At 45.1% G+C, this 23,769-nt stretch overlaps 3 protein-coding genes across 9 annotated transcripts in view; 2 read left to right on the forward strand and 1 right to left on the reverse strand.

Moving 5' to 3' along the window:
- Nucleotides 1–10,543, forward strand: part of Tep1 (telomerase associated protein 1) — a 47,461-nt gene extending 36,918 nt beyond the window's left edge. For 5 of the 6 annotated variants that reach the window (XM_033765048.1, XM_010607409.1, XM_010607407.2 and 2 more), the window contains exons 36-55: nt 1,257–1,381; nt 1,504–1,603; nt 1,789–1,944; nt 2,079–2,291; nt 2,540–2,693; nt 2,797–3,009; nt 3,624–3,784; nt 4,020–4,133; nt 4,836–4,943; nt 5,263–5,395; nt 5,488–5,564; nt 5,668–5,800; nt 5,930–6,066; nt 6,221–6,345; nt 8,018–8,161; nt 8,295–8,394; nt 9,436–9,541; nt 9,646–9,848; nt 9,959–10,063; nt 10,309–10,543. In XM_033765048.1, the coding sequence (XP_033620939.1) occupies nt 1,257–1,381; nt 1,504–1,603; nt 1,789–1,944; nt 2,079–2,291; nt 2,540–2,693; nt 2,797–3,009; nt 3,624–3,784; nt 4,020–4,133; nt 4,836–4,943; nt 5,263–5,395; nt 5,488–5,564; nt 5,668–5,800; nt 5,930–6,066; nt 6,221–6,345; nt 8,018–8,161; nt 8,295–8,394; nt 9,436–9,541; nt 9,646–9,848; nt 9,959–10,063; nt 10,309–10,431 (2,730 nt within the window). In that variant the 3' untranslated portion in view covers nt 10,432–10,543. Of the gene's footprint in view, nt 1–1,256; nt 1,382–1,503; nt 1,604–1,788; nt 1,945–2,078; nt 2,292–2,539; nt 2,694–2,796; nt 3,010–3,623; nt 3,785–4,019; nt 4,134–4,835; nt 4,944–5,262; nt 5,396–5,487; nt 5,565–5,667; nt 5,801–5,929; nt 6,067–6,220; nt 6,346–8,017; nt 8,162–8,294; nt 8,395–9,435; nt 9,542–9,645; nt 9,849–9,958; nt 10,064–10,308 lie in introns of those variants that run through there. The other variant, XM_010607410.2, reaches the window with a different exon arrangement.
- A 1,778-nt stretch (nt 10,544–12,321) lies between these two features.
- Nucleotides 12,322–21,746, reverse strand: LOC104850433 (poly [ADP-ribose] polymerase 2). Its single transcript, XM_033765296.1, is given in 8 exon segments — nt 12,322–12,359; nt 15,531–15,624; nt 15,802–15,846; nt 15,848–15,868; nt 18,057–18,127; nt 18,434–18,598; nt 20,308–21,018; nt 21,693–21,746. Coding segments are annotated over 7 exon segments (594 nt in total). The 5' UTR covers nt 20,468–21,018; nt 21,693–21,746.
- Nucleotides 21,747–21,942: 196 nt separating this feature from the next.
- The window catches only part of Ccnb1ip1 (cyclin B1 interacting protein 1), a 28,143-nt gene continuing 26,316 nt past the window's right edge, over nt 21,943–23,769 (forward strand). For both annotated transcript variants that reach the window (XM_010607395.2, XM_010607396.2), the window contains exons 1-2: nt 21,943–22,034; nt 22,404–22,489. The gene's annotated coding sequence lies outside the window, so the exon portion shown is untranslated. The remainder of the gene's footprint in view (nt 22,035–22,403; nt 22,490–23,769) is intronic.

The raw sequence follows: 23,769 nt of genomic DNA on the forward strand, positions 1-23,769 counted from the left end.
TTTCTGCTAAAGTGCCTCAAACAGTGTTTCAATCTCATCCAAGCAGACATGTACAAAAAAAAAAAAAAAAAAAGGGGACCAGGGATTTAGCTCAGTGGTTTGGTAGCCTGCCTTGCAAGCACAAGGACCCGAGTTCAATCCCCGGTACAAAACAAAAACAAAAAAGAAAATCACTCAGCCGGGTGCACATCGTTAATTCTAGCACTCTGTAAAACTGAGTCAGGAGGACCTAAGGAGCCCAGCCGATACAACTTGGCAGCTTACTGAGATCTTGTCTCAAAACCACAAATAAGAGCCGGGGACTTAGCTCAGTGGTTCAGTGGCCTGCCTTGAGAGCGCAAGGACCCCAGTTCAATCCCCGGTACCAAAAAAACAAAAAGCAGCAAATAAAAAGGCCTGGGGATGTAGCTCAATGCAAAGGCTATGGGTTCAATTCCCTTTACAGAAAAAAAAAAAAACAGCCAATATTTGCTGCACAGATTCCATTCAAGGCTCTTTACATCACAAGAAACAGTGGTCAGTGTTGCTCAGGGTCTCTTGCCCATCACCTCACCAGGCTGGGGGATAAGGTATTCAAAATGAGAAAGGAACCAGAACTGGAAGTCTTTAGTGATAGCAAGATGTCTATATGATTCCTCAGATGATTGCTATTTTTGATAAACATTTATTGCAGTACTCCTGAAATAATTTTTAACCATCTCAAAGTACATAGTCTGCTTATTTATGAAACAATAAAGCTTCTGTCCAGGAAAAAAGAGAGAGAGAGAAAGGAACCAGAAACCCAGTGCTGCCATAATTGAGAGCATGTGGTTATGTAGACAGTAGAAGGCAGGGTAGAGGAAGGAAGGCCTCTGGTTGAGAGAGAGCCTCAGCAAAGCCCTAGTGCAGTGTTCTCTGGGAATTTCTAGGAATGACTGCAGTGGAGGGTGATGTGGGCAGTGGTAGATTAGGTAGAAGAGGGGCTCCCACTGCCACAGCTCTGTCTCATCACCCTCATCACCCCAGCTCCCATGCATATATGCATGCTGCTGACCTCGTTCCCTGAGGACCATAAAAATCTGCGGGGCTGGAAGTGGAGCAGAAGAGACAGCCCAACTTGGATCACGAGTTCCAACTGAACATGGCTTTGAGCTGGGAGTGTAGAGTCGGGAGCTTGAGCCCTTCTTGCCTTGCCTTTGTTTTGGTTGGGGCCTGGAGTGGTTGGACTTGGAAGGTCGGGTAGTGGCCCGAGCCATCCCTCCTGTCCTGCTCTACAGGAGGAGAAGTCCGTAGTGAGTGGCTGTGATGGGGTCTCCTCCTGTGCTTTCCTCTCGGACCATGCCCTGTTCCTCACCGCCTTTGATGGGCTCCTGGAGCTCTGGGACATACAGCGAGGTTGTCGGTAAGGAGTCCCCCCGTGTCTCCGAGGGCAGCTCTTCACTTTGAGAAGCCCAGGGCCAAGGAACGAGCAGTGAGCCAGTTGGCCACTGGGACCCAGGGACTGACTTTGTCTTCCTGGGACAGGGTGCTCCAGACCAAGGCTCACCAGTACCAAATCACGGGCTGCTGCCTGAGCCCAGACCTGCGGCTGCTGGCCACCGTGTGCCTGGGCGGGTGCCTAAAGGTAATGACAAACTGACCCTGAACTGCGAGTTCGCCCTGTGAGTTTGTCCTCTCAACATGGCCGCTGACTGCTTGTCCTGGGGAGGCCTTGCCTACTGCAGTAGGGGACTGGACAAGGTGGTTTCTGGGGCTGTAGGACTGTGAAGCACAGGCATCTATAATTAACTCCTCTCCTCTGTTTTCCAGCTGTGGGACACGGTCCGTGGGCAGCTCTCCTTCCAGCACACTAGTGCCAAGCCCCTCAACTGCACCGCTTTCCATCCAGAGGGGCAGGCAGTAGCCATCGGCAGCTGGGCTGGCAGTGTCAGCTTCTTCCAGGTAGATGGACTCAAAGCCACGCAGGTAAGCGGGGCCCAGTGTTTCTTGGGGAGGACGCACAGGAGGCGGGAATGGAAGGATGGACATCTGCCTTCCAAGTCACCGTGGGTTGTGCTGAAAGCCAGCCCTGGTGTTTCCATTTGTATTTCCCTGTGCAGGAACTGGGGGCTTCAGGAGCCTCCGTGCAAACCCTGGCCTTCAGTGTGACTGGGCAGGTTGTGGCTGTAGGCCGGCTGGACGGGACGGTGGAGCTGTGGGCCTGGCAAGAGGGGGCAAGGCTGGCCACCTTCCCTGCCCACTGTGGCTTAGTTTCTGCTGTGCTTTTCCTGCATGCCCAGTGCCAGTTACTGACAGCTGGAGAGGATGGCAAGGTCGGGCTGAAGGGGGTTATGGTGGGACACGAGCAGGGTGCAGCACAACAAAGCAGGGAAGATTTGGGTGAGGTGGGGAGCCCGTATTGAGGCCCAGGGGAGCTAAGGTGGTGGGTGCGACAGGGAGAGGGAGGCAGTGAGTGTGTGTAGACAGTGCTCACGAGGACCTGAATGGGGGTGGCTGTCATCTAGGTGAAGGACCAGGTGGTAGATGTGGCCTATTTTCAACCCGTGTTCTCCGCTCCCAGGTTCAGGTGTGGTCAAGCTCTCTGGGGCGGGCCCTGGGTTGCCTGGGCCCCCTTCATCTCTCTCCTGCCCTCTCAGTGGCTCTCAGCCCAGTCAGCGACTGGGTAGCAGTTGGCTACCGAAAAGATGGCATTAAGATCTATAAAATCCCTTCAGGTACTGCAGGGGGAACGGGTGAATTTTTGCCACCTTGGCAAGAGGGCACCACTTATCACACCCTTTCCAAGTGTCTCGCTCTCTTATTTGTCTCTTTATCCAGGTTCCCAGAGGGTGCTGTGTCAGATGCTGGATGTGGCAGTATCTGCACTGGCCTGGCTAAGCCCCAAGGTGTTGGTGAGTGGTGCCGAAGATGGGACCCTGCAGGGCTGGGTGCTCAAGGAACGTGTCCTTCAGTCCCTCTGGCTCCTGCCTGGATACCAGAAGCCGGTGCTGGGACTGGCTACCTCCCAGGAACTGCTGGCTTGCACCTCAGGTACTGCTGAACAGGGCAGCATTTTCTGAATCTTTTTCTTTTACATATGCTTATATCTTCCTTCTTCTAACACTTTGTATGTATGTCTGACAATATAGCAGGGGAAGACTTCTGTTTTTTTCCAAATTTGAAAGAGATGCATTTTCTTCAACAATAAGTTTAGACTTTCTTCCTATTCCCTCACCCCCATCCTGGGATCTCTAAACTCCCAGTAATCCTTTGCATTTCTGCCCTGTGGGAGACTTTGCTGTAGAAATAGGTGGGTTTCCCTGAGAAGAGAGACAGGTGTAAAGATGAAAGTGAAGAGTTGCGTGGTCCTTGCTGGTGAAAGTGACTCCTGTCTGGTGAGAAGAGGAGGGAGGAAGCCACATTTCTGACGGGACACGAGCTGGAGCTCTGGCTGGAGCTGCAGAGCTGGAGGTGGTAGTGCCCCGTGTTCTTACAGGATGAGTGGCCCAGGAACAGGTCTGGCCACACCCTGGTAACTCATTACCTCCTTCTCCTGGAGCAGAGCCTCAGGCATCTCCCTCAGCCCCATGATGGCTTCTGTGCCCCTCTCCCGGGCCTATCTTCTGCCCTCTTTCAGGAAGCCTTCCCCTCTCTTTCCGATGCAGAGGATTTCACGGTACGGCTCTGGCCAAAGCAGCAGCTGACACAGTGGCACAAGGCAGAGGACTTTCCCTGTGGTACTGTGCTCCGGGGACACGAGGGCCCTGTAAGCTGCTGTAGCTTCAGCTTGGATGGAGGCAGTCTGGCCACTGGGGGCAGGGACCGGGTAAGCTGCTGAAGGATAGGATCCCTGGATCCCAAGCCCTCTGGTTCCTGGATTCCTTAACAGCCCATTTTCCCAGTGCTTCCTTCTGCTTCCTGCTCTGCCAAATCTCCTGCCATCTATCCTCCCGAACTTTCTTGCACTCCTTCCTTCCTTAAGCTTCTTGCTCAAAGTGGCCCTGGTGTTTCTGCCTCTTTCCTTTGGTTCTGACGGCTTGCTCTCCTTGGAACCTACCCAGAGTCTCCTTTGCTGGGACGTGAGGACGCCACAGAGCCCACTTCTGATTCGCTCCTTCCCTGCCTGTCACCGTGACTGGGTCACTGGTTGTGCCTGGACCAAGGATAACCTACTGGTGAGTGAAGGTGTGGGGTAGGACAGAGCCTACCAGGGTTCCTGGAGGAAGACAAGACTCCATTTTTTCCCTTTCTAGTACACACTCTACTAGGCGTAGCTAATGTTTACTGACTACTTAGTATGGACCAGGCTTGAACTAAGCTATCTGCATATATTGCCACACTTAGTCAAAATGAGTCTCAAATCATGTACAAGGGCTAGTGAAGCCTAGTTTTCCAATGGAGAGTCCCTGTGTTGTCCTCAGAAAGCGATGAGAAAGTGATGAATATCACTGGAATAGGTCAGTTGTAATCTATTCTACCACAGCCCATACAGTCCTTAGCACTGTGGAATTTTTGCCTTTTTCTGGATTTGTTGGCTGCCACTGTGTTAATAACAAGTACTCTAGTGACTATTCCACGCTCGCTGAGTACCAGGCAGAGTGTTAAATCCTTTCTACACACACACCCAGCCCCACAACAGCCATACCAGATGTATAGGTTACCAGTATCTTCCTTAAAAAGCTGAGCAACAGATACCCAAGGCTCAGAGAGATGAATTTGCCCCAGGTCACAAAGTGATGAGTAGTGGGCCTAGGAGTTAGCCCAAGGAGAGCCCCTGCTCTTAATCAGAAGGCTTCCTGTGCCCCACGCCACAGCATGAACATAGGGAAATGCTAGAGGGATGCTGAGAATCCTGTTCCTCTACCTTCTGACTATAGATCTCCTGCTCCAGTGACGGCTCTGTGAAGCTGTGGGACCCAGAGTCAGGGCAGCAGCTTGGTCAATTCCTGGGTCATCAGAGTGCTGTGAGCGCTGTGGTGGCTGTGGTGAGAAAGAGAGAAAATGTCACTGGGCTGGGGGCCTTGGGTATGCAACCCCAAAAGCAAAAGGAGTGGAGAGAATGACATGTTTGGGACTAGATGATGGCGATGGGGTTAAGGGCTGATGTGGGGAGACAGCAAGGGAACATGAGAGCAGCATTTTAGTGTCGTGACCATGGGGCAGGATTGTCACCCAGAGCAATGAAACTCCTGTGTTCCTGAGTGACCCTCCCTCTTCGACATTCTCTGAATCCCTGATGCTCAGCTCTCCCCTTTGTGGAGAAAGTCCTTCCTATGTGTGTTCTGACTTGTGCTCTGGGGGCAGGAAGAACATGTGGTGTCCGTAGGCCGGGATGGGACCCTGAAAGTGTGGGACCATGGAGGTGTGGAGCTGACCAGCATCCCCGCCCACTCAGGACCCATCAGCCACTGTGCTGCTGCCCCCGAGCCCCGCCCAGGTATTGAAGAGTCAGCCACCTGCCCTTCCTGATGCCTTTTGTGCAAGGCCTATGTTATTGCTCCTTCTGACTCTGTCTCCTTGTTTTATCAGCTGGACAGACTGGATCAGAGCTTCTGGTGGTGACTGTTGGACTGGATGGGGCCACACGGCTATGGCATCCACTCTCGGTGAGTGTCCTGCCAGACCTGGAGGTTGGGAGGTGGAGATGGTGTGAAGGATAACTTCCTGTGGGTCAGTCCCTAGAAGCACATCTGCATCCTTTCCTCCTAGATGTACCATATGCACACCCTCCCGGGACACAGTGTTCCCATCAGTGTAGCTGCTGTCTCTGAGAGCTCAGGTCTCCTGCTGACTGCCTCAGAGGGTGGTTCAGTGCGGCTATGGCAGGTACCTAAGCAAGCAGGTGAGTGAGGCCTGGAGACACAGGTGCCAAAGAGGGTTGTGTTGCTGAGACAGCTGGTCAAGGGCAGCCTGATACCTCTGGTATCTTAGGAGTAGCCCAGCTCCTAAGATCACTTCCTTTCTTCTCCAGAGGACACAAACATCCCTAGAAGTTCTGAGTGCATCACTGCTGTAGCCTGGGCAACAGATGGTTCTCTGGCTGTGTCTGGAAATCAGGCTGGGGAATTAACCCTGTGGCAGGAGGCGAAGGCTGTGGCCACAGCACAGGTGACTTGGGGCAACCTCATTTCTCTGTGTGAGTTCTGCCTTGGCCATGTGCTTCATGGTACTTGCTGGGGCAGAGGTTGCACATGTATTTAGGAGAGGAGAGGGTAGCCCTGGCTCCTCAGAAGTACTGAAGTGAACTTGTTATACACACCAGGCTCCAGGCCGTGTCAGCGCTGTGATCTGGTTGTCAGCACACACCTTCTGTGTTCTCAGTGCTGATGAAAAAATCAGCCAGTGGCACGTGGGATTTGAAAGCAATTTGACCTCCACAACTTTCAGGTGAAACAAAGCAGCTGGGTGACTGTGAGAGGAATGCATGTTTGCTTCTGAAAAGAGTCAAAAGTATGTTAGTTATTGAGCAAGAAGTGTTTTCTGTACCTGGTCCTGTCAGTTTAGATAAATTATTCTCAAGTGTCTATTTGATGCCAACCTCTGGACCAGGTGGACCAGAGACAAATCAGTGTTTTTCTTTTTTTTTTTTTTTATAACAATATTGGAGATTGAATCCAGAGCTGTACTGAGCAATATTCCCAGATCTTTATTTTTTATTTTGAGAAAGGGTCTCACTAAGTTTCATTTTCTTCAGGCTGGGCTTAAACTTGCAGTCCTGCCTAAGCTTCTCAAAGGGCATAGATTACAGGTATATGCACCACACTCACCTGAATTTTATTTTTTAACTAAAGAAGCTTGCAGGAGTAGCTGTAGGGGCTGCAGAATCTGAGAAATTATAGGACAGAATTGATATTTGATGTTGGGCACAAAGAATGAATAGTAGTTCTTTAAATGAGGGCAGGGTTGGTGTTTCATGCAAAAGTAGCATTACTAAAAGACATAGAGTGTGAACTTGCATGATGAATTTGCGAGGAGGGGTATAGTAGGGGAGGGTGAAGGGGAGGGAAGGGCTGGATTGAAAAGATAAACCAAGGCCTAGCTGCAAAGAGCACAGAACTAAGACTCAAATAGAAAGCTGGTGCACATGTGTAATACCAACACTAGGGAGTTCAAAAGTACCCTGAGTTACATAGCGAGTTCAAGGCTAACCTGAATTATAGAGGTAGACCTTGTCTCTATAAAACAATCCATGGGCTGTGGATTTGGCTCAGTGGCACCATGCTTGCCTCACAAGCTCAAGGTCCTGAGTTCGATTCCCAGTACCAAAAAACTAAGAAACAAAACAATGCAAGAAAAAAAATTTTAGAGAAATTTCATACTCATTTTTGTCTTGCTTGCTTGGTTTCCTTTTTTTTTTTCTTTTGGTACTGGGAATCTGTCTACCCATGGCCCTGCACACACTGATAAGCACACAGTCTGCCACTGAACAATGCCGCCAAATCCTCATGATCCGAACTTTATTGAGAGAAGCTGGGCATGGTGGAGCGTACCTGTAAGGCCAGCACTCAGGAGGCTAAAGCAGGAGAATTGCCATACATTCGAGGTCACCCTGGCTACATAGCAAGACCCTGTCTCAAAAACATAAGCAAAAATTAATAAAAGAACTTTAGTGAGAGAAAACTCTGGTGGGAGTATAGAGGCCCGATGGATAGTAGTTGTGACCAAAGATAGGGAGACCTTTTACAGATGCTGCTGTAGCCCGGGGAAGATATACTGTGGGCCCTGACCTGGGCAATCAAAATGAGAGGAAAGATACAGACGTTTGAATGTGTTGCAGGAAGAATGCTCAGAGTGTACTCATCAGATGGAGTTAGGCATGGAAGGAACAAAGAAGAATGTCATTGGTTCCTGGTTTGAGCAAGTAAGGGGAGGGTGGTAATGGACACTACTAGCATGCTAAAGGCCCCGAGTCTGATCCTTCGCAAAAATGAACAGGTTATGTTAGGAAAGATGATGCATTTTGCTCTGTACTTCGCTGTGAGGAATGCATGGGGAGCTAAGTAGTCCAAGAGAGGCTGACTAAAGTAAGATTTTTATTTGTACATTTTTTGAGCTACAGTCTTTACCTGGACCAAGTTCTGCAAGAGGACCTAGGGGTCCTGACAAGTATGGACCTGGCCCCTGATGGTCATTCTCTTATCTTGGTCAAAGCGAATATGGAAATACTACGTCTGCAGCCTGGGGATGCTCCGTCTGTAATCTGGTAAGATCCACAATGCTTATTCATCCTGAGCTAGAGAAAGAAAAAGAATTTTTCTGAGTTTAACTTAGAAGAGAACACTGGAATTCTGAAGAGAGGTGGTCTGGGCTCATTCTCTTTCTTTCTTATACACCAGGGACAGGGCTGAAATTTATCCTATACTATTGTCTACCCACAAGGAGTATGGTGCATTCTACCTGAGTGCAGGACACTATCCTCAGTGTCTTTGTTTCTTGGTAAGTCCTGTTGGGGTACGTGTTAAACATTTGTCTAGAACCACTGTTTTTATACATTGGGGTTCTTGTTAGAGGAGAAAGGGAGGGAAAAGCAGTTGGGTCCAAATCCCCTTATCTTTCTTCAGAGTGTGAGTTACTGGTTTTCCATGTAAGAATTCAGTAGTATAAAAAAGGGTTCTACTGTTCAAAAAATCAAGGGAAATCAGGAACCTACAATTTTCCCTAACTGCATTTTTTATTTCTCTGTCTCATCACTGTATTAGCGTTCAAGGGCAAGGATTGCAACTTTGTCTCTGTCATTATGTTCCCCTCATAGACTTGCAGCACTTGGTGACTTGGTTGTGCCAGAGCTAGACGTTCAAGCTCTCTGAAAGCTTATTAAACCTAACCTAATATCTGTTCAAGTTACTCATAAAGCCTATCAGTGACCTATTGATTCCATTCCTAATTCCATACCTAAGAGAAATAAGTACATGTATCCTCCAAAAGATAAGTACAAGAATGTTTGTAGTAGTGTAATTCATTAAAGCCAAAACAACCTAAATGTCTGTAAACAGGAAAGGATAAATAATTGTGGTATGTTTACATAATGGAATAGTACATGGTGGGAAAAATGTGATACTGAATATCAGTGAATGGAGCAATACAGATTTACGTGACAGGCATTATTCTGGGCAAAAGAAGCCAGACATATAAGAGATCCTACTATATATAAATGAAATTTGAGAATAAGCAGAACTCCTTTATGGTGACAGAAATCAACATATTGTTAGCTCTCGTGGTAGCCTCAGATAGACTAAGGATGTATAACTTTTCAGGTGATAGAAACATTGTATATCTATTGATCTAGGAGTAATTGGATCAGTAAATACTATATAAAAATTCTCTGAGCTATACATTTAACATTTGTGTCCTGTACTGTATCCATGTCATAGTTTGTGTTTAGAAAGTTCTGATCATCCTAAAAGAGAACATTGTTGTTATGCCTGGAAGAGTTGTAGAATATAAGCAGGCTAATCAAAGTTACCTGTCTCCTTACAGCAGCAAAAGGAATCCGGAGAGATTGAAGATCGCCTGGACTTTTTCCTGAATTTAGAGAATCCTAGTGGAAACTCACAAATGATAACTCAGGCCAAACCCGAATCTGGTGAGAGAGATGGGAAGCCAAGAGGGCCCCCATGGTGCCCTAGGTGAGGTGTGCAGTTCCTGGGAGGTGCAGACCTGGCTTTAACTCTGCCCTTAAAATGGCAGGGTCATCATTTTTGTGTGCCAGCTCTGATGGAGAGCTATGGAGGGTGGCTGGACGCACCCAGGAAGGAGAATGGATCACAGGAAACATCTGGCAGAAAAAAGTAGCAGCACCTGAAGTCCAGGCTTTGGAGACAGACCCATCATGTGCCAGCATACATAACTGGATGATGGAACCACATTTAGAGACGCAGCTGCATAGAAAGGTGAGGCTGAAGGACTGGTCACAAAGGTAGGGAGGAAGCTGTAGGCTGACACAGCGACTTCAGTGTTTCCTTTACCAAGGACTCACAGTAACATGTTCCTGCCCACTCAGATTCACTCGGACTCTGTCACGGCCCTCCATGTGCTGCCTGAGTTGCTGGTGACAGCTTCGAAGGACAGAGATGTTAAGCTGTGGGAGAGAACCACTATGCAACTGGTAAGAGAGAGTGTGTGTGTGTGTACAACAAACACACTTCCAAGAAGGGGCTAAAGGGATGTTACAGGAGAACGTATTTGGGTAAGGAAAGCACAAGATCAAAATTCCATCTTCTTTCATTCTTCTTACAGTGATATACCTGTTTCTAAATAAAAGGCAATTATTTATATGCAAACAAAATAAGTTACTAGGGAGAGCCCAGGCAGGTAGCTGGCCCTCACCTCCTGTTTCTGTTCCTGTTTTAGGTGGGCCTGTTCCGATGTGAAGGGGCAGTGAGCTGCCTGGAACCCTCTCTGGGACCTGACTCGACCCTGCGGCTCGCTGTGGGAGACACACAGGGCAATGTATACTTTCTGTCCTGGGAATGAGAATGCACAACTCAGGGGCGAGGTGCTGCCACTTGTGCTAGAGATGCAAAGCCTGAAAGTATGTGGCTACCTCTTTCCTCAGAAGGTACAAATAAACGGTCAGAGTCTTAAGTACAGCCTTGCCTCTGCTCTCGTGTGGCTTTCTTTAGACCAAGAGGGAAGAATATGGATGCTCTATTTCTTCTCTGGTTTAACATGAATTCTTCAAAGGATCAGAAGAAAGTGAACCCCACCTTTCGTGGAGTCTCTTTGAACCCAGGCTTTACAATTCCCGTGTCCCTTGCTGGCCCAGGACCTCAGTTCCCAGGCCTTCCAGGAGGAGGACAAAGAGTGACGTTAGCAGCACTGAGTTTGAGTAGAGAGCTGAAGATCGCTCATTTGGTGAGAAAGAACAAGGGAAGGAAGAGTGAGCCAAGAGGGTAGCAGGGCATTTAGAAAGATCTGGGATGCAGCCAGGACAGCATAAGGTTGCCCTCCTAGAAACAAGTGCTTGTCAGAGCTAAGTTCCCAGGTGAGTGGGGAGAAGCAAGGCACTGAGAGCAGAATGAGCCTGGTGCCTTTCCATGTTCTCTGAAGGCATTAATCAACACAGTTACTGGTGTTCCTGGAAAAAAAAATCACAACTATAAGATCTTTCTCAAGTTGAAACTTACAAAGCTGAAAACATGGAGAAGTAGTACAGTCGCATCCATGGATTTACCAAGGACTCTAATCCTCTTAAAGTTCTAGAATTTTCTTATTTTAACCTGCAGAAGAGGTATTCCTTCAGTTCCCTTATTCTGATGGTTTAGAAGAAGGAAAGATCTGTGTCCAAGAATTTAAGGACTTTTGAGCACTCTGGAGGCAGAGGCAGAGGATTGAAAAGCAAACAAACAAAAAAAGAATCGTAGATGTAAAGCAGTACTACGAGAATTATTTTTGTAGTAGGTAGGTAGCATTTGCCCAGAGAAAAACCATTGTTCTGTGGTCTATTAATGAATTTAAAGGATTTGGAGAATTTGGGTGTACTGCATTTTGCCCTCACTTTGCCTTGAAGCCAGGTGGCTAAATCATCAGGGGGCTTTATATTTTCTACCCAATTCCCTGTGACCTTCCCTAAGTAAAGGATAAAGGCCATAGACTGATACAAGTTGATAGATCATGCTTTGGTCTTCCTCATGTGCCTCATTTTCATGCAAAGGTTGTAAATATATCTTATGGATCCCCACTTCCATAAGCTTCTTCTAACTAGAGAAGTACTGGTTGAGGTTAATTTGAAATGTATGGTTCATAATCCTACCCAGAAATCATACAGAGAATCATGGCATGACATTTTCCTAAAAGTGACTTAAGGGGCACAGAACAGTGGTAGAGTACTTGCCTAGAATGCACAAGGCACTCATTTCATTCTTGTTTTTTGATTTCTTAACAACATGGACCAAGGGCAGGAGGAACCTCTAGCTGTCTGTCTTCCAAGGTCTGAAAAGTTCACAAAAATATCCTAGCTAAGTGTATTAGCCAGCTTTCTGGTTTCTGGGACAGAATACTGACACCCACAACTTAAAGGAGAGATTTAATGATGCAGCTGATAGTTCAGGGGTTCAGTATATGGTCGGCTGGCTCCAAGGCACGAACCTCACGGTGGAAGAGCATGGTGGAGAGCTGTTCATCTCGTGACGGTCAGGAAGGAGAGGAGGACCCATGGAAGGAGAGTGCCCTCCACAGGCACTCCCACAGTGACACACCTCGTCCCATCAGACTCCACCCCTGAGTGTGAGACTTTTCATGGACATTTTAGATCTGCACCGCAATACGAAAGCTAGAGGATAGGGATGGGGAAAGCCAAGCAAAGGCTAACTTGCTCAATAGATTCAGTCTTGCTGACTCTCGAGCAGATTTAAAATGTTTTTCTCACCTTGGAAATATACAGCAAGGCCATATTATATTTGCTGTAATGACAAGAACAGACTTTAGGTAAAATTAAATACAGTGGTCTCCTCTTATCCATGGTTCCATATTCTGTGGTTCTAGTTACTTCTGTTCAACTCTGGTTAAAAAATACTACCTGGAGAGGTTTGGGATTTAACTAAATGGAACCATGCCTGCCTTGAAAGTGCAAGGTCCTGAAGTTCAAATAATAACAGTTTTAACTTCTTCCTATCTTTATTGCTTTAATTTCTTTCTCATGTCTAATTGCTGTGGCTAATATTTCCAGAACTATATTGAACAGGAGTGGACATCCTTGTCTTGCTCCTGATTTTAGCATGAAGGTTTTCAGTTTTTGACCATTTAGTATGACATTGGCTGTTGGTTTTTCATAGATAGCCTTTATTAGGTTGAGATAAAGACCATCTATTTCAATTTTCTGCAGTTTTTTTTCATGAATGGGTGTTGAATTTTGTCAAATGCTTTTTCTGCACCTATTGAGGTGATCATATGGTTTTGTCCTTGACATTGTCAATATAGTATACTACATTTATTGATTTACGTATGTCATAAATTTAATTTAATTTAATTGATTTATGTATTATCCTTGCATCCCTGGGATAAATCCGACTTGGTCAGAGTATATATCTTCTTGATGAACCTCTGTATTGTCAGTATGTTACTAAGGATTTTTGCATTTATGTTGTTTAGGGAGATTGCCTGTAGTTCTCTTTTTTGGTTGGGTCTTTTCCCTGGTTTTGGAATCAAAGTAATACTTGCTTCTAGGAGTGAATTTGGAAGTACTGCTTCCCTTTCAATTTCATTGAAAAGTTTAAAGAGTAGTAGCAATAGTTCTGCTCTAAATTCTTGTAGAATTCAGCAGTGAAGCCATCAGGACCAGGGCTTTTTTTGTTGTTGGTAAATTTTTAATTATGTTTTCAATTTCACTGTTTGAAAAGGGGGTGTTTAGAATTTTTTTATCTTCTTTGTTCAACTTTGGTAATTCATAAGTATCAAGAAATCTGTCCCTTTCTTCTGTGTTTTCCACTTTATTGGAGTACAGTTCTTGAAGTAGGTATTGATGATCCTCTGGATTTCTGCTGGATCTGTTGTGACTTCACCTTTTTTGTTCCTAATTGCATGGACTTGAATTTTTTCTTTCCTTTTTTTTTTTTAACAAGGTTATCTAAGGGTTTATCAATTTTATTTATTCTTTCAAAAAACCCAACTCTTTGATTTGTTGATTTTTTTGTACCATTCACTTAAGACTCCATTGCATTGATTTCTGCCTTGATCTTTATAATTTCCTCCCTTGTACGAGTTTTGGGTTTGTCTTGCTCTTCTTTTTCCAGGAGTTTAAGATTCAGCATTAGGTTATTTGAACTCACTCTGTTTTCCTAGTATAGGCATTCACTGCTATGAATTACCTTCATAGACGTGCTTTCATTGTGTCCCACAGATTCCAGTATGTTGTATTGGCATTATCATATATTTGTAAAAACTGTCTAAGTTTTTTCTTTAATTTCCTCTGCAACCCATTGTTTGTTCAGGAGAGTGTTAAATTTCCATGTTTTTGTGAAGTTCTTGTGGTTTCTTATGCTATTAATCTTTAGTTTAATTGCATTATGGCCTGATAATATACATGGGATAACTCAAATCCCTTTGCATTTACTGAAACATGTTCTATGAGCTAGTATGTTATCTGTTTTGGAGAATGACCTATGTGCAGCTGAAAAGAATGTATATTCTGATTTTGTGGGGTGGAACACTCTGTAGATGTTTATTAAGTCCATTTGCTCAAAAGCTTGGTTCAGTTCTAGTATTTTGCTGTTGATTTTTTGTCTAGACGATCTGTTTGTGACAGTGGAGTATTAAGGTCCCCCACTACAATTGTATTAGTGCTTATTTGGTTTTTCATGTCCCTTAATATTTGTTTTGTATAGCTGGGGACATTAGTATTTGGTGCATATATATTTATGATTACCATCTCTTCCTCTTGGGATTGTTTCCTTTACAAGGATGTAATGACCTTCTTTGTCTCTCTTAATTAGCTTTCAATTGAAGTTTACTTTATCTGCAAATAAGATACCTACCACTATTTTTTTCTAGGTTCCTGTCACGTGGAGAACTGTTTTCCATCCTTTTACTTTCAGTCTATGAGTTTCTTTTTGAACTAGGTGTGTTTCTTGTATACAGCATAATGTTGGATTTTGCTTCTTAATCCAATCTGCCTATTTCTTTTGATTGGTGAATTGAGGCCATTAACATTGATGGTTATAACTGATATAAATTGACTTATCATTGTCATGTTATTGGTAATTTTTAATTGTTCCCCCTCTCCCTTTAATTTCTTGCCTTGCCTAGTGGATTTGCTCTGTTGGGCCTCATGGAGTTGTGACTTTCATTGTCTTTTTCTAGGATATTTTTTAGAATTGTTTGGAGTGCTGGTTTGGTATTCATGAAGTTTCTCAGGTGTTCTTTGTCATAGGAGTATTTTATTTCCTCATCCATTTTGAAAGATAGTTTTGTAGGATACATCTGTCTAGGAGGAAGGTTGTTTTCTTTTAGGGCTTCAAATACCACACTCCAGGCTCTCCTTGGCTTAAGGGTTTGTGTTGAAAAGTTTGGTGTGACTTTGATGGGCTTTCCTTTACATGTGAGTTGTTTCTTTTCTCTAACTCTTTGTAGTATTTTGTTCTTCTTTTGGGTTTCTGGGATCTTAAGTATTATGTCTAGGTGTAGATTTTTTTTTTTAATTCATGGCTAGATGGAGTCCTATATACCTCAATTATCTGTATGTCAAATTCTTTTGCTCTGGGAAGTTTTGTGTCATTAATTCTGAGAACAGTTTCATGTCATGTGTACTTTCTTGTGCTTTTTCATAGATTCCTATCAGTCTTATATTATTCTTCCTTGAATCATCTAGGAGTTGTTGTACTGATTTCACATGGGCCTTTACTATTTTTAACAGATCTCTCTTTTAATGATCACCAACTGCCATTCTGTCTTCTATATCTATATCTGATATTCTGTATTCAGATTGGGTCTGTCTGTTGTGTATACTTTCAATTGAGTTTTTTTTTTTAATCTTCTGCATATTTATCTGAATCTGTTTCATGGATTCCATTTAAACTCAGCCACTCACTCTGGGTTTTTGAATGACAGCTCATAAAACACATAATGAAAGTCATTACCTCGACTCCATCTCATCCAAACACTGAAGTTTCTCCAGGCATCATCTTCTAACAGTTGAATTAGATAGTACTTGTTGTTGAGCTGGAGATTGGTCTATAGTGAGTGACAGAATAATGAACACAAAAGGATATATTTTTTTTAAAGGACATGGTATTGCAAATGGAAGTTACATAAACCAGTGACTCATCCTTAGTCACAGAGACCAGTAATTTTTATAAAGCAAAAGACAACATAAGGAAAAAACATAACACAATGTATTAAAGTAGGAACCTGGGGCCAGGATTTAGAGCAGTGGCACCACGCCTGCCTCATAAGCACAAGGTCCTGAGTTCGATACCTGTTACAAAAAATAAAATAAAATGTTAAAAGTAGGACCCTGGACAATCCCTAAAGCTTTCTACCTAACCTTGATGTTCCTGTTCAGTTCCCTCCATAGACATTTCCTTGGTTATCTGTGTTTCTAACTCCTGATTCATTTCCAATAAGTTTTCCTCAAATGGGATGAGAATAATTCTGATGCTCCACAGATCTACACCTATTAAGGGTTGTTGCTTAGATGACTTTTTACTCTGACTGTTCTACTTAGGTCCTTTTTCTGTGTCAGCTTCAGAAATATGACAATGAACTGAGAGCAGGACAGTGTTGAGAGGGGACACAGAACATACAGAAACCATGGCCACATCTGCCCAACCCCGAACAGATATGACTTGGGGACACTCACTCAAGATGCAACTGTATCATCACTCTGAAAAAAGAAATCGAAGAGGATATAAGGAAATGGAAAGATGTCCCCTGATCCTGGGTAGGAAGAATCAATATAGTGAAAATGGCCATACTACCAAAACTGCTATACAGATTCAATGCAATGCCAATTGAAATTCCAACACTATATTTCACAGAACTAGAAAAAAGAATCCAAAAATTCATTTGGAACCAGAAGAGAGACCTAGAAGAGCAAAAGCCATCCAAGGCAATAGAGACATGGCAGCGGGCATAACAATTCCCAATTTGAAACTATACTACAAAGCCACTATGATAAAAACAGCATGGTACTGACAAAGAAACAGATCTGAGGATCAGTGGAACAGACTGGAAGACACAAAAACAAATCTAGATGTACTCAGCTATGTCATCTTTGACAAAGGAGCTGACCATCCTCAGTGGAGGAATGATACCCTCTTTAATAAATGGTGTTGGAAAAACTGGATCTCAACCTGCCAAAGATTAAAACTGGACCCTTATTTTTCACCATGCACTAAATTAAAATCCAAGTGGATTAAAGATATAAATATTAAAACAGAAACACTAAACTTGCTGGAAGACAAGTTAGGCAGAATTCTTGAAGACACTGGCATAGGAAAAGATTTTATGAACAAATCCTCAATAGCACAGGAACTAGCACAAAGAATCAACAACTGGGATCTCATCTTATTAAAAAGCTTCTGCACTACAAAAGAAGCCAACAACAGAACTAAGAGACAACCTACAATGTGGGAAAAAATTTTTACCAGCTGTTCCTCAGACAAAGGATTATTATCTAGAATATATAAAGAACTCAAAACAATCAGCCCCCCAAATATAAAGATCTGATTCAAAAATGGGCATCTGAAATGAACAGACATTTCTCAGACAAAGAAGTAAAAGCAGCACGTAAATATATGAAAAAATGTTCCACATCACTGGTCATTCAAGAGATGCAGATGAAAACAACACTGAGATTCCACCTCACCCCACAAAGAATAGCTACTATGAAGAATTCAAACAATAACAAATATTGGCGGGGTTGTGGGGAGAAAGGAACCCTTCTCCATGCAGACCGGTGCAACCACTATGGAAATCAATATGGAGATACCTCAAAGAGCTGGGACTACAGGTTCCATTTGACCCAGCCATCCATCTGCTGAGTATCTTTCCAAAATTTCTAATTACAGAAACAACATTTTATTTTATTTATTCATTTGGTATCTGAGATTGAACTTGGGACCCTGCACTTTCAAGGCAGGCAGTAGCACCACTGAGCAAAATCCCTGGCCCAACAAAACATTTTAACTCAAAAGAAACTTGATCAAAAGAAAAAGCAACTTTTCTACTGTATACTTCAAACCTTTCCCCCTCCTCAGTAACTTGCAGCATTACAGGGCCGTCTCTCATTAGAACAATTCTCCCTAATAACATAATTTTCTGGCTGAAAAAGGCAATAAGGTATCAAAGCCTGACGATAACCGCAAAATGAAACCTTGTTAATCCCCTGATTATCAACCCCAAACCCCACCCACTCTCACCTCTCACTCTTGGACAAAAGTACTCACTAGTGAAATTTTAGGGAGAATTTCCTAAAAATGCATACTAGCAATGTCTCAGACAAGAATCCTAAAAACACTCAGATGGATGTTTCTGTGGAGACGTTAGGAAATAAAGCTGGTGGAAGATTTTTGTTACACGGGGAAAAAAAAAAGAATCCTAAAAACAAAAGGACACTGTACTCAGGGAACACAAGGGACTGAGACTAGGTCTCAGAGTCTCACCTTTCCCACCTTGGCTGTACACTCTGGGTCCACAGGAGCTTTTACCTTTAACAGCAATGACTTCACAGGTTCTGAGAAAAGATGAATACATAGTATAATTACATATATGTCAATCATAAATAGCTGTCAAGTTAGAAACCTGTCAAAATGAACTTTGCTGTTCCTAAGCCATCCTGGTTATCTGCCTAGGCCTCAATCTATGCCAGACACATAAATATGATAATTCAACAAAGCGGATTAGTACTGAGGTACATACAAAGCACAGAAAATTAATTGATTATATATTCAAGGAAGGAAGAAATGAGAGCTGAAAGAACAAGATATCACTACCACCCTTCCCAAGACCCTTTTGCCCGCTCATGTCCTCTCTGGCTTACTGCCTTGCGTGTCTTCTGTCCTGCCCTTATCAGCCTTTCCTCCAGCCACAGGCTCCTTTTTTACTCTCTGTCTCTGGTATTTATGAGTTTTCTTGGCAGGAGGTGAGTCTTCTGTAGCTGTAGTGCCATTATTATCTCTCTTGGTTTCATTTAATATTGCAGAAGCTAAGAGCAAGAACAACGAGCAGACAAAGACCAAGGAATGAGTCCAGAGTAAATATGATCCTTCATCGCAAAAAAATGAAATAAATTTTAAAAAGGGGGGGGTCATGCATGCTAGGCAAATGGTGTATCGTAAGACCTAAAGTCTCACTTTCACTCCATGGAGCAGGAACAGCCAAAAGGCCTCCACGATAATGAGGCCCAAAACCCAAATGATGGCTCTGGGAGCTCGACAGAGGAACGAGAGTCACCCAGGAAGGAACAAACCAGGCTAGATGGTAAAAAGACCTTTATTAGTCTGACCAGACGGCACTCCCAGAGCCAGGTAGCTCAGAGAAGCATCAGCTCAGGGACTGAGGTCCTTTTTATAGGGAGGTAAAAAAGGGGGGTTAACATTTTAAGCTTGCAGGCAGGGGACAAAGTTCTGCTGACTTGAGGTGGTGGTCAGCAGTCACATACTCAGCAGTCACACATTGATGATTAACAGATACCTATAGGATGGTTCAAAGGCCACCAAGACATTCAGGATGAGCAAACAGTTTGACAATTAACTTGGGGTCTCTATGTCTCTCTAGAACCACTAACTTACACATTAATCAGGATCTGGACTTCAAACAGTACAAGACTGCCTTACATTCCTAAGCCTAAGACAAAGGTTGGGGCTATGGCTACAATGGGAGGGGGTTAGAGCACTGTCTCCTAGGCCCTTTGTAATTTAGCATGGGCTTGTAATTCAGGTCTTACAGTATCATTGAGCTATATCTCTAGCCACCTTCTTCACTTTTCAAATTTTGAGGCAAGGTCTTGCTAAAATGCCCAAACTGGCCAAACTTGAGATCCTCCTGCCTCACCATTCTAAGCCATTGGGATTGGCTGGGAAATATGTGTGTGTGTGTGTGTGTGTGTGTGTGTGTGTGTGTGATGTTCACTTCTGATCTCAGGACCTTGCATGTTGGGCAAGTGCTACATCACTGACCTACATTCCCTACTTAGGGCGGGATAGCTTTTAAAGAAATAATTTAGTAAGCTTTTAAATTTACAATGAAACAATACCAACTGTCATCCCAATAGTTTTGAGAACTATTCTGAGTAATCCTTCCTAAAGCTCTCCTTAAGCCAAATAAAATAAAGTGGATTCACAGGGCTTTTGTATATTCATAACCTGAGGCTTGAGCTTTGCAGCCTGCTCATCTCCTTTCTTCTATTTACTTATGCTCCCTCCTCTACCTACATAAATGTGCCCCAGGTGGCATGAAATAATGACCAGCAGAGGGCGCTACGGTCTACACCTAGTTTAGAACCATGGAAACTCAGGAGTCAGGAGTCAAAGTCCTCAACAATAAAACCCAGAGAACAATAATTTCTAATCTGTAAGATGGACCTTTACATTAAGGGTAGCAGGGCCTATACACAGGATAGTGGATTTTAACAATCCTAGGATTCGAATTTCACTTTCTGTAATTGGGATGCATTCTACAACAGATGACATATAGGCAGTAAATGTTTAATTAGAAGCATTTATCCTTTCTTATTGATATACAAAAAATAAGCTTTACAACTGCTTTTTAACTGAATAATATTCAGCATTGACAATGGTATTGGCACTGTTAGCTTTTATACTTTCGCAAGACTTTCTGAATTAAAGAACAATAATATGAAAAAAATTTAAAAGCTTAAGGCCAAAACTAGTTTGGGAGCCAAGAGCAGGGCACCCGGAGATGGAAGGGGAGGCGTCACGTAAGGGTGAGGGGCGCTGTTCCTTTTCCCACATCCGAACCCCAGCCTTCCGCCACGAGAAGGAACTGCGAAGCCAGCTTCCCGCGGATCCTCGCCCCGCAGTCTGGCCGAGTCGGCTTCAAACCTTGATGTCATCAACTCGCTCGCCGGAATCGCTGGCTCAGTCAAGGGCTGAGAACCCGCAGTGCGCGTGCGCCCTAGCCTGGAGCTGACCGGGCCAGAATCGGGAGGAGCTCGCCGTCACATCTACATATTGCTGTGTCTTATGGGAAATCACCATAATCTTAAAATATACTATTTTATTGTGCCTTATATATTTTGCCCCGAACTACTCTAAAAGTTAGAGTTAAATTCATCGGAGGGGCTACGAGCGGACTGCGTCCGGCGCACGTTAACGCGACCCTTGGGATAGTCTGAGACTAGGGCCAACACCGGGAGATGAGTTCCTCGAGAGCCAGGTGCCCCAGGGCAGACTGAGCAGCAGGCTCCGGAACCGCCGGCAGGCAGCACCCGGCGGATCCCTCCTTAGCCTGAGGATGTTAGAAAAGGGCCGGCCGAAAGGAAAGTGTTCAGTGGGGCACCGCAACCCTGGGCTCCTAACGCAATTCAGCCTCCTCTCTTCGGCTCCCTCTCAAACGTCATTGCTGTTTTGATGAGTTAGTCCTGTGTGATGAGATGGTGGTTGTCTTTTTCGGATCAAGAAGTGGGCAAGAAAGTGTACAAGAATTATAAGTGCCTTAACATGGCTGCTGCCATTCTCATTAACAACTTTCCTTCACCTTAAATTTCCATTTCCTACATCACGTGTCACCAGTCGTGTATGAAACCTACGCGCGGACGAGGCTTGTCCGTCTAGGAAATGGATCTCAAATAATGACCCCCGAGTGGCTGCCCTGCAGCCCACAGATCCGCGACCCGCCTCCACCAGTCACCCACTATATGACCAAGCCCCTTCCACCCAGCTCCCTCCCTCCTTTTCTCCCTTCTGCGCTGAGCAGGCCGCTGTGCTTCAGCGGCTCTACAACAAATCTCTCATACAGCTCTGTACGCGTGCGTAGCGGCGGCTTCTTTCATTGGTGTCCTGACTGGGATCGGGTGTTACCCGGCTCCGGTGTAAGGCGGAGAGTCTAGGGACCCCAGCCTTGGAGCCCCATCCTCCCGCCCCGGTCCGTTCGTCCAGACGCCCACTGTTAGGAGACTGTGCATGTTAATATATATATAACCCCCCCCAGCCATTTTTTATCTTACTTCCGGGTTCTTCCCCGACTTCCGCCCCGGTCCGTTCGTCCAGACGCCCACTGTTAGGAGACTGTGCATGTTAATATATATATAAACCCCCCCCAGCCATTTTTTATCTTACTTCCGGGTTCTTCCCCGACTTTTAAATTTCTCTTTCCCCGAAATTACCTCAGCAGTCTGACGAAACTAGAGCTTCCGCAAGGCGCGGAAATTGAAAAGCAGCATGGACTGCGATAGGGCAATGAAGATCGTTCCTCCCAGGAAGAAGTCCTCAGTCTTCCGCTCTATAAATACCCCAGCACTTGCTCTTCGCTCTCTTTCTGCCTTCCTGCCTCCCGCTCACCTCCCTACAATAAAGATCTCCTGCCGGACCTCTCGGTGCGGTGCGTGAGTGGCCTAATTGGGAAGGGGCACCGAAGGGGCACGAGACCCCCCTTTCACCCACCACCTGCCTCTTGGATAGGTGAGTAGCCAGCCTTTATTCACGGGTTTGTTGGTCTGGGTTTCGTCCTGTGGTGGAGACTCCCCCTCCCTCTACGAGACTTGGTGCGTTTTCGGCCTCGCACTCAAAATTCCTGACATCAAGTTCCAAGTCTCCTAGGCCCTTTGGCCCCAGCGTGAGTGGTGACGACCCTTGACCCTCCAGAACGGTGCTTTTACTGTGTCTCTCCGTGGGCGAGGAAGTCTCCCTTCTCCGCCTTGGGATTGGGACAGACACTCCCTTGGGCTGTCTATAAACATCTCACGGCTCTCGGCTTCAGGCCTGACCTATCTCCCGGGATGGTACCATTGCTCTCGCCTTAAACCATTCCTCCAAACCATTCTTCTCCAGTCACTTTCACAGAACGACGTCCACCCTATGCTGCCACCCCCACCGGGCCACTCAAATTAAAGTTCACCCGGATCCCCGAAGACACGGTTGGTTGCGATCCACCGTCATCGCAGACTTCTGGGCCAGATAAGCTACACTAATGCTCTTGTTCCCCCTCCCGATCAAGTATACACGGTCCGGGGTCCCATGGGTTACTACACAGCTTTCTTAGCGTTCTAGGTTGCTGGCGTTAACTTGCCTTCCGATCTTTCTAGCCTTCTAAGGCCTTGTCTTTTGTTCAGACGATTAGAGTAGACAACATGTTAGTTCATCCTCTCCTGCTTGTGTGTTTTGGTCTGTTCACGGGATCTCTGACGGCCACGCCCTCATGCATGCCTCTCTGTGGGGGCCCTGAACGCTGTACCATGACCAGGGATTGGAACAAAGGGTGGTGGGAAGCAGGTGCTGTTACTAGACAGTGTTTCCCCGGAACGTTCACCTTCTTCACATATGTGCACAGCAGCTGCTATAAAAACTCCGAGATCTGTATCCAAGATGGGGTCCAGTACAATGTAGCACTCATGACAAGCTCTAGCACGACCTATGTCTCACGCTGTGGCAGCGGAAAAGGGGTGTACACCTGTTTTACAAGGTTTCCTCAACTGGGAATGTCTGACGGGGGAGGAGTCCAAGACCGGGCTCTCCGAGAGCACGTGCAGGGAGTAAAACAGACCCTCGTAAAATTTTCACAACCACCTACACCCCCTCCTTAAAAGCGAATCAATCTCAAGGCAATCAGGTACGTAACAGACTCACAACAGAGACTTCTCAGGTTATTCAATACTACCATTAATTCCTACCCATAGTACCAAAACCATATACTCCTTTCCCGATTCCCCCGTCGTATAATTATACCTCTCAGACAGATGTTCTTAAAAATCATAAAGCGTATTCAGCCTGTGCCATGGGCTTGCCCACACCCATAAATTTAACCAACCTTACATGTATAACACAAACCTATCCAGCCTCCAATGCCTCAAATGTCCTACACCAAGCCAACCTATCCCTCAGTAGTTGCCAATGTCTCCCTCCTGGTTTATTTTTCATATGCGGAGATTCAGCATATAAGTGCCTCAGTACCTCCACCCTTCCTTGTTATGTTGCCTTCCTGACTCCACCTCTAAAACTTTACCCAGATGAGGTCTTTTCAACTTCTGTCATAAATCACAGAATATGACCATCCCAAGATCCATCTAAAAGAGCCATTTCCCTCTTAGCCCCGGTTTTGGTGGGAGCAAGAACCCTGACAGGATTGGGATGGGACTAGCGAGAATGACAACATCCTTCATTTTTATAGGGCCCTGTCTGAAGAACTTAATGAAGATGT

The sequence above is a fragment of the Fukomys damarensis genome, unplaced genomic scaffold (genome assembly GCF_012274545.1).
Source record: "Fukomys damarensis isolate Sample0158 unplaced genomic scaffold, DMR_v1.0_HiC HiC_scaffold_17, whole genome shotgun sequence".
Classification (NCBI taxonomy): domain Eukaryota; kingdom Metazoa; phylum Chordata; class Mammalia; order Rodentia; family Bathyergidae; genus Fukomys; species Fukomys damarensis.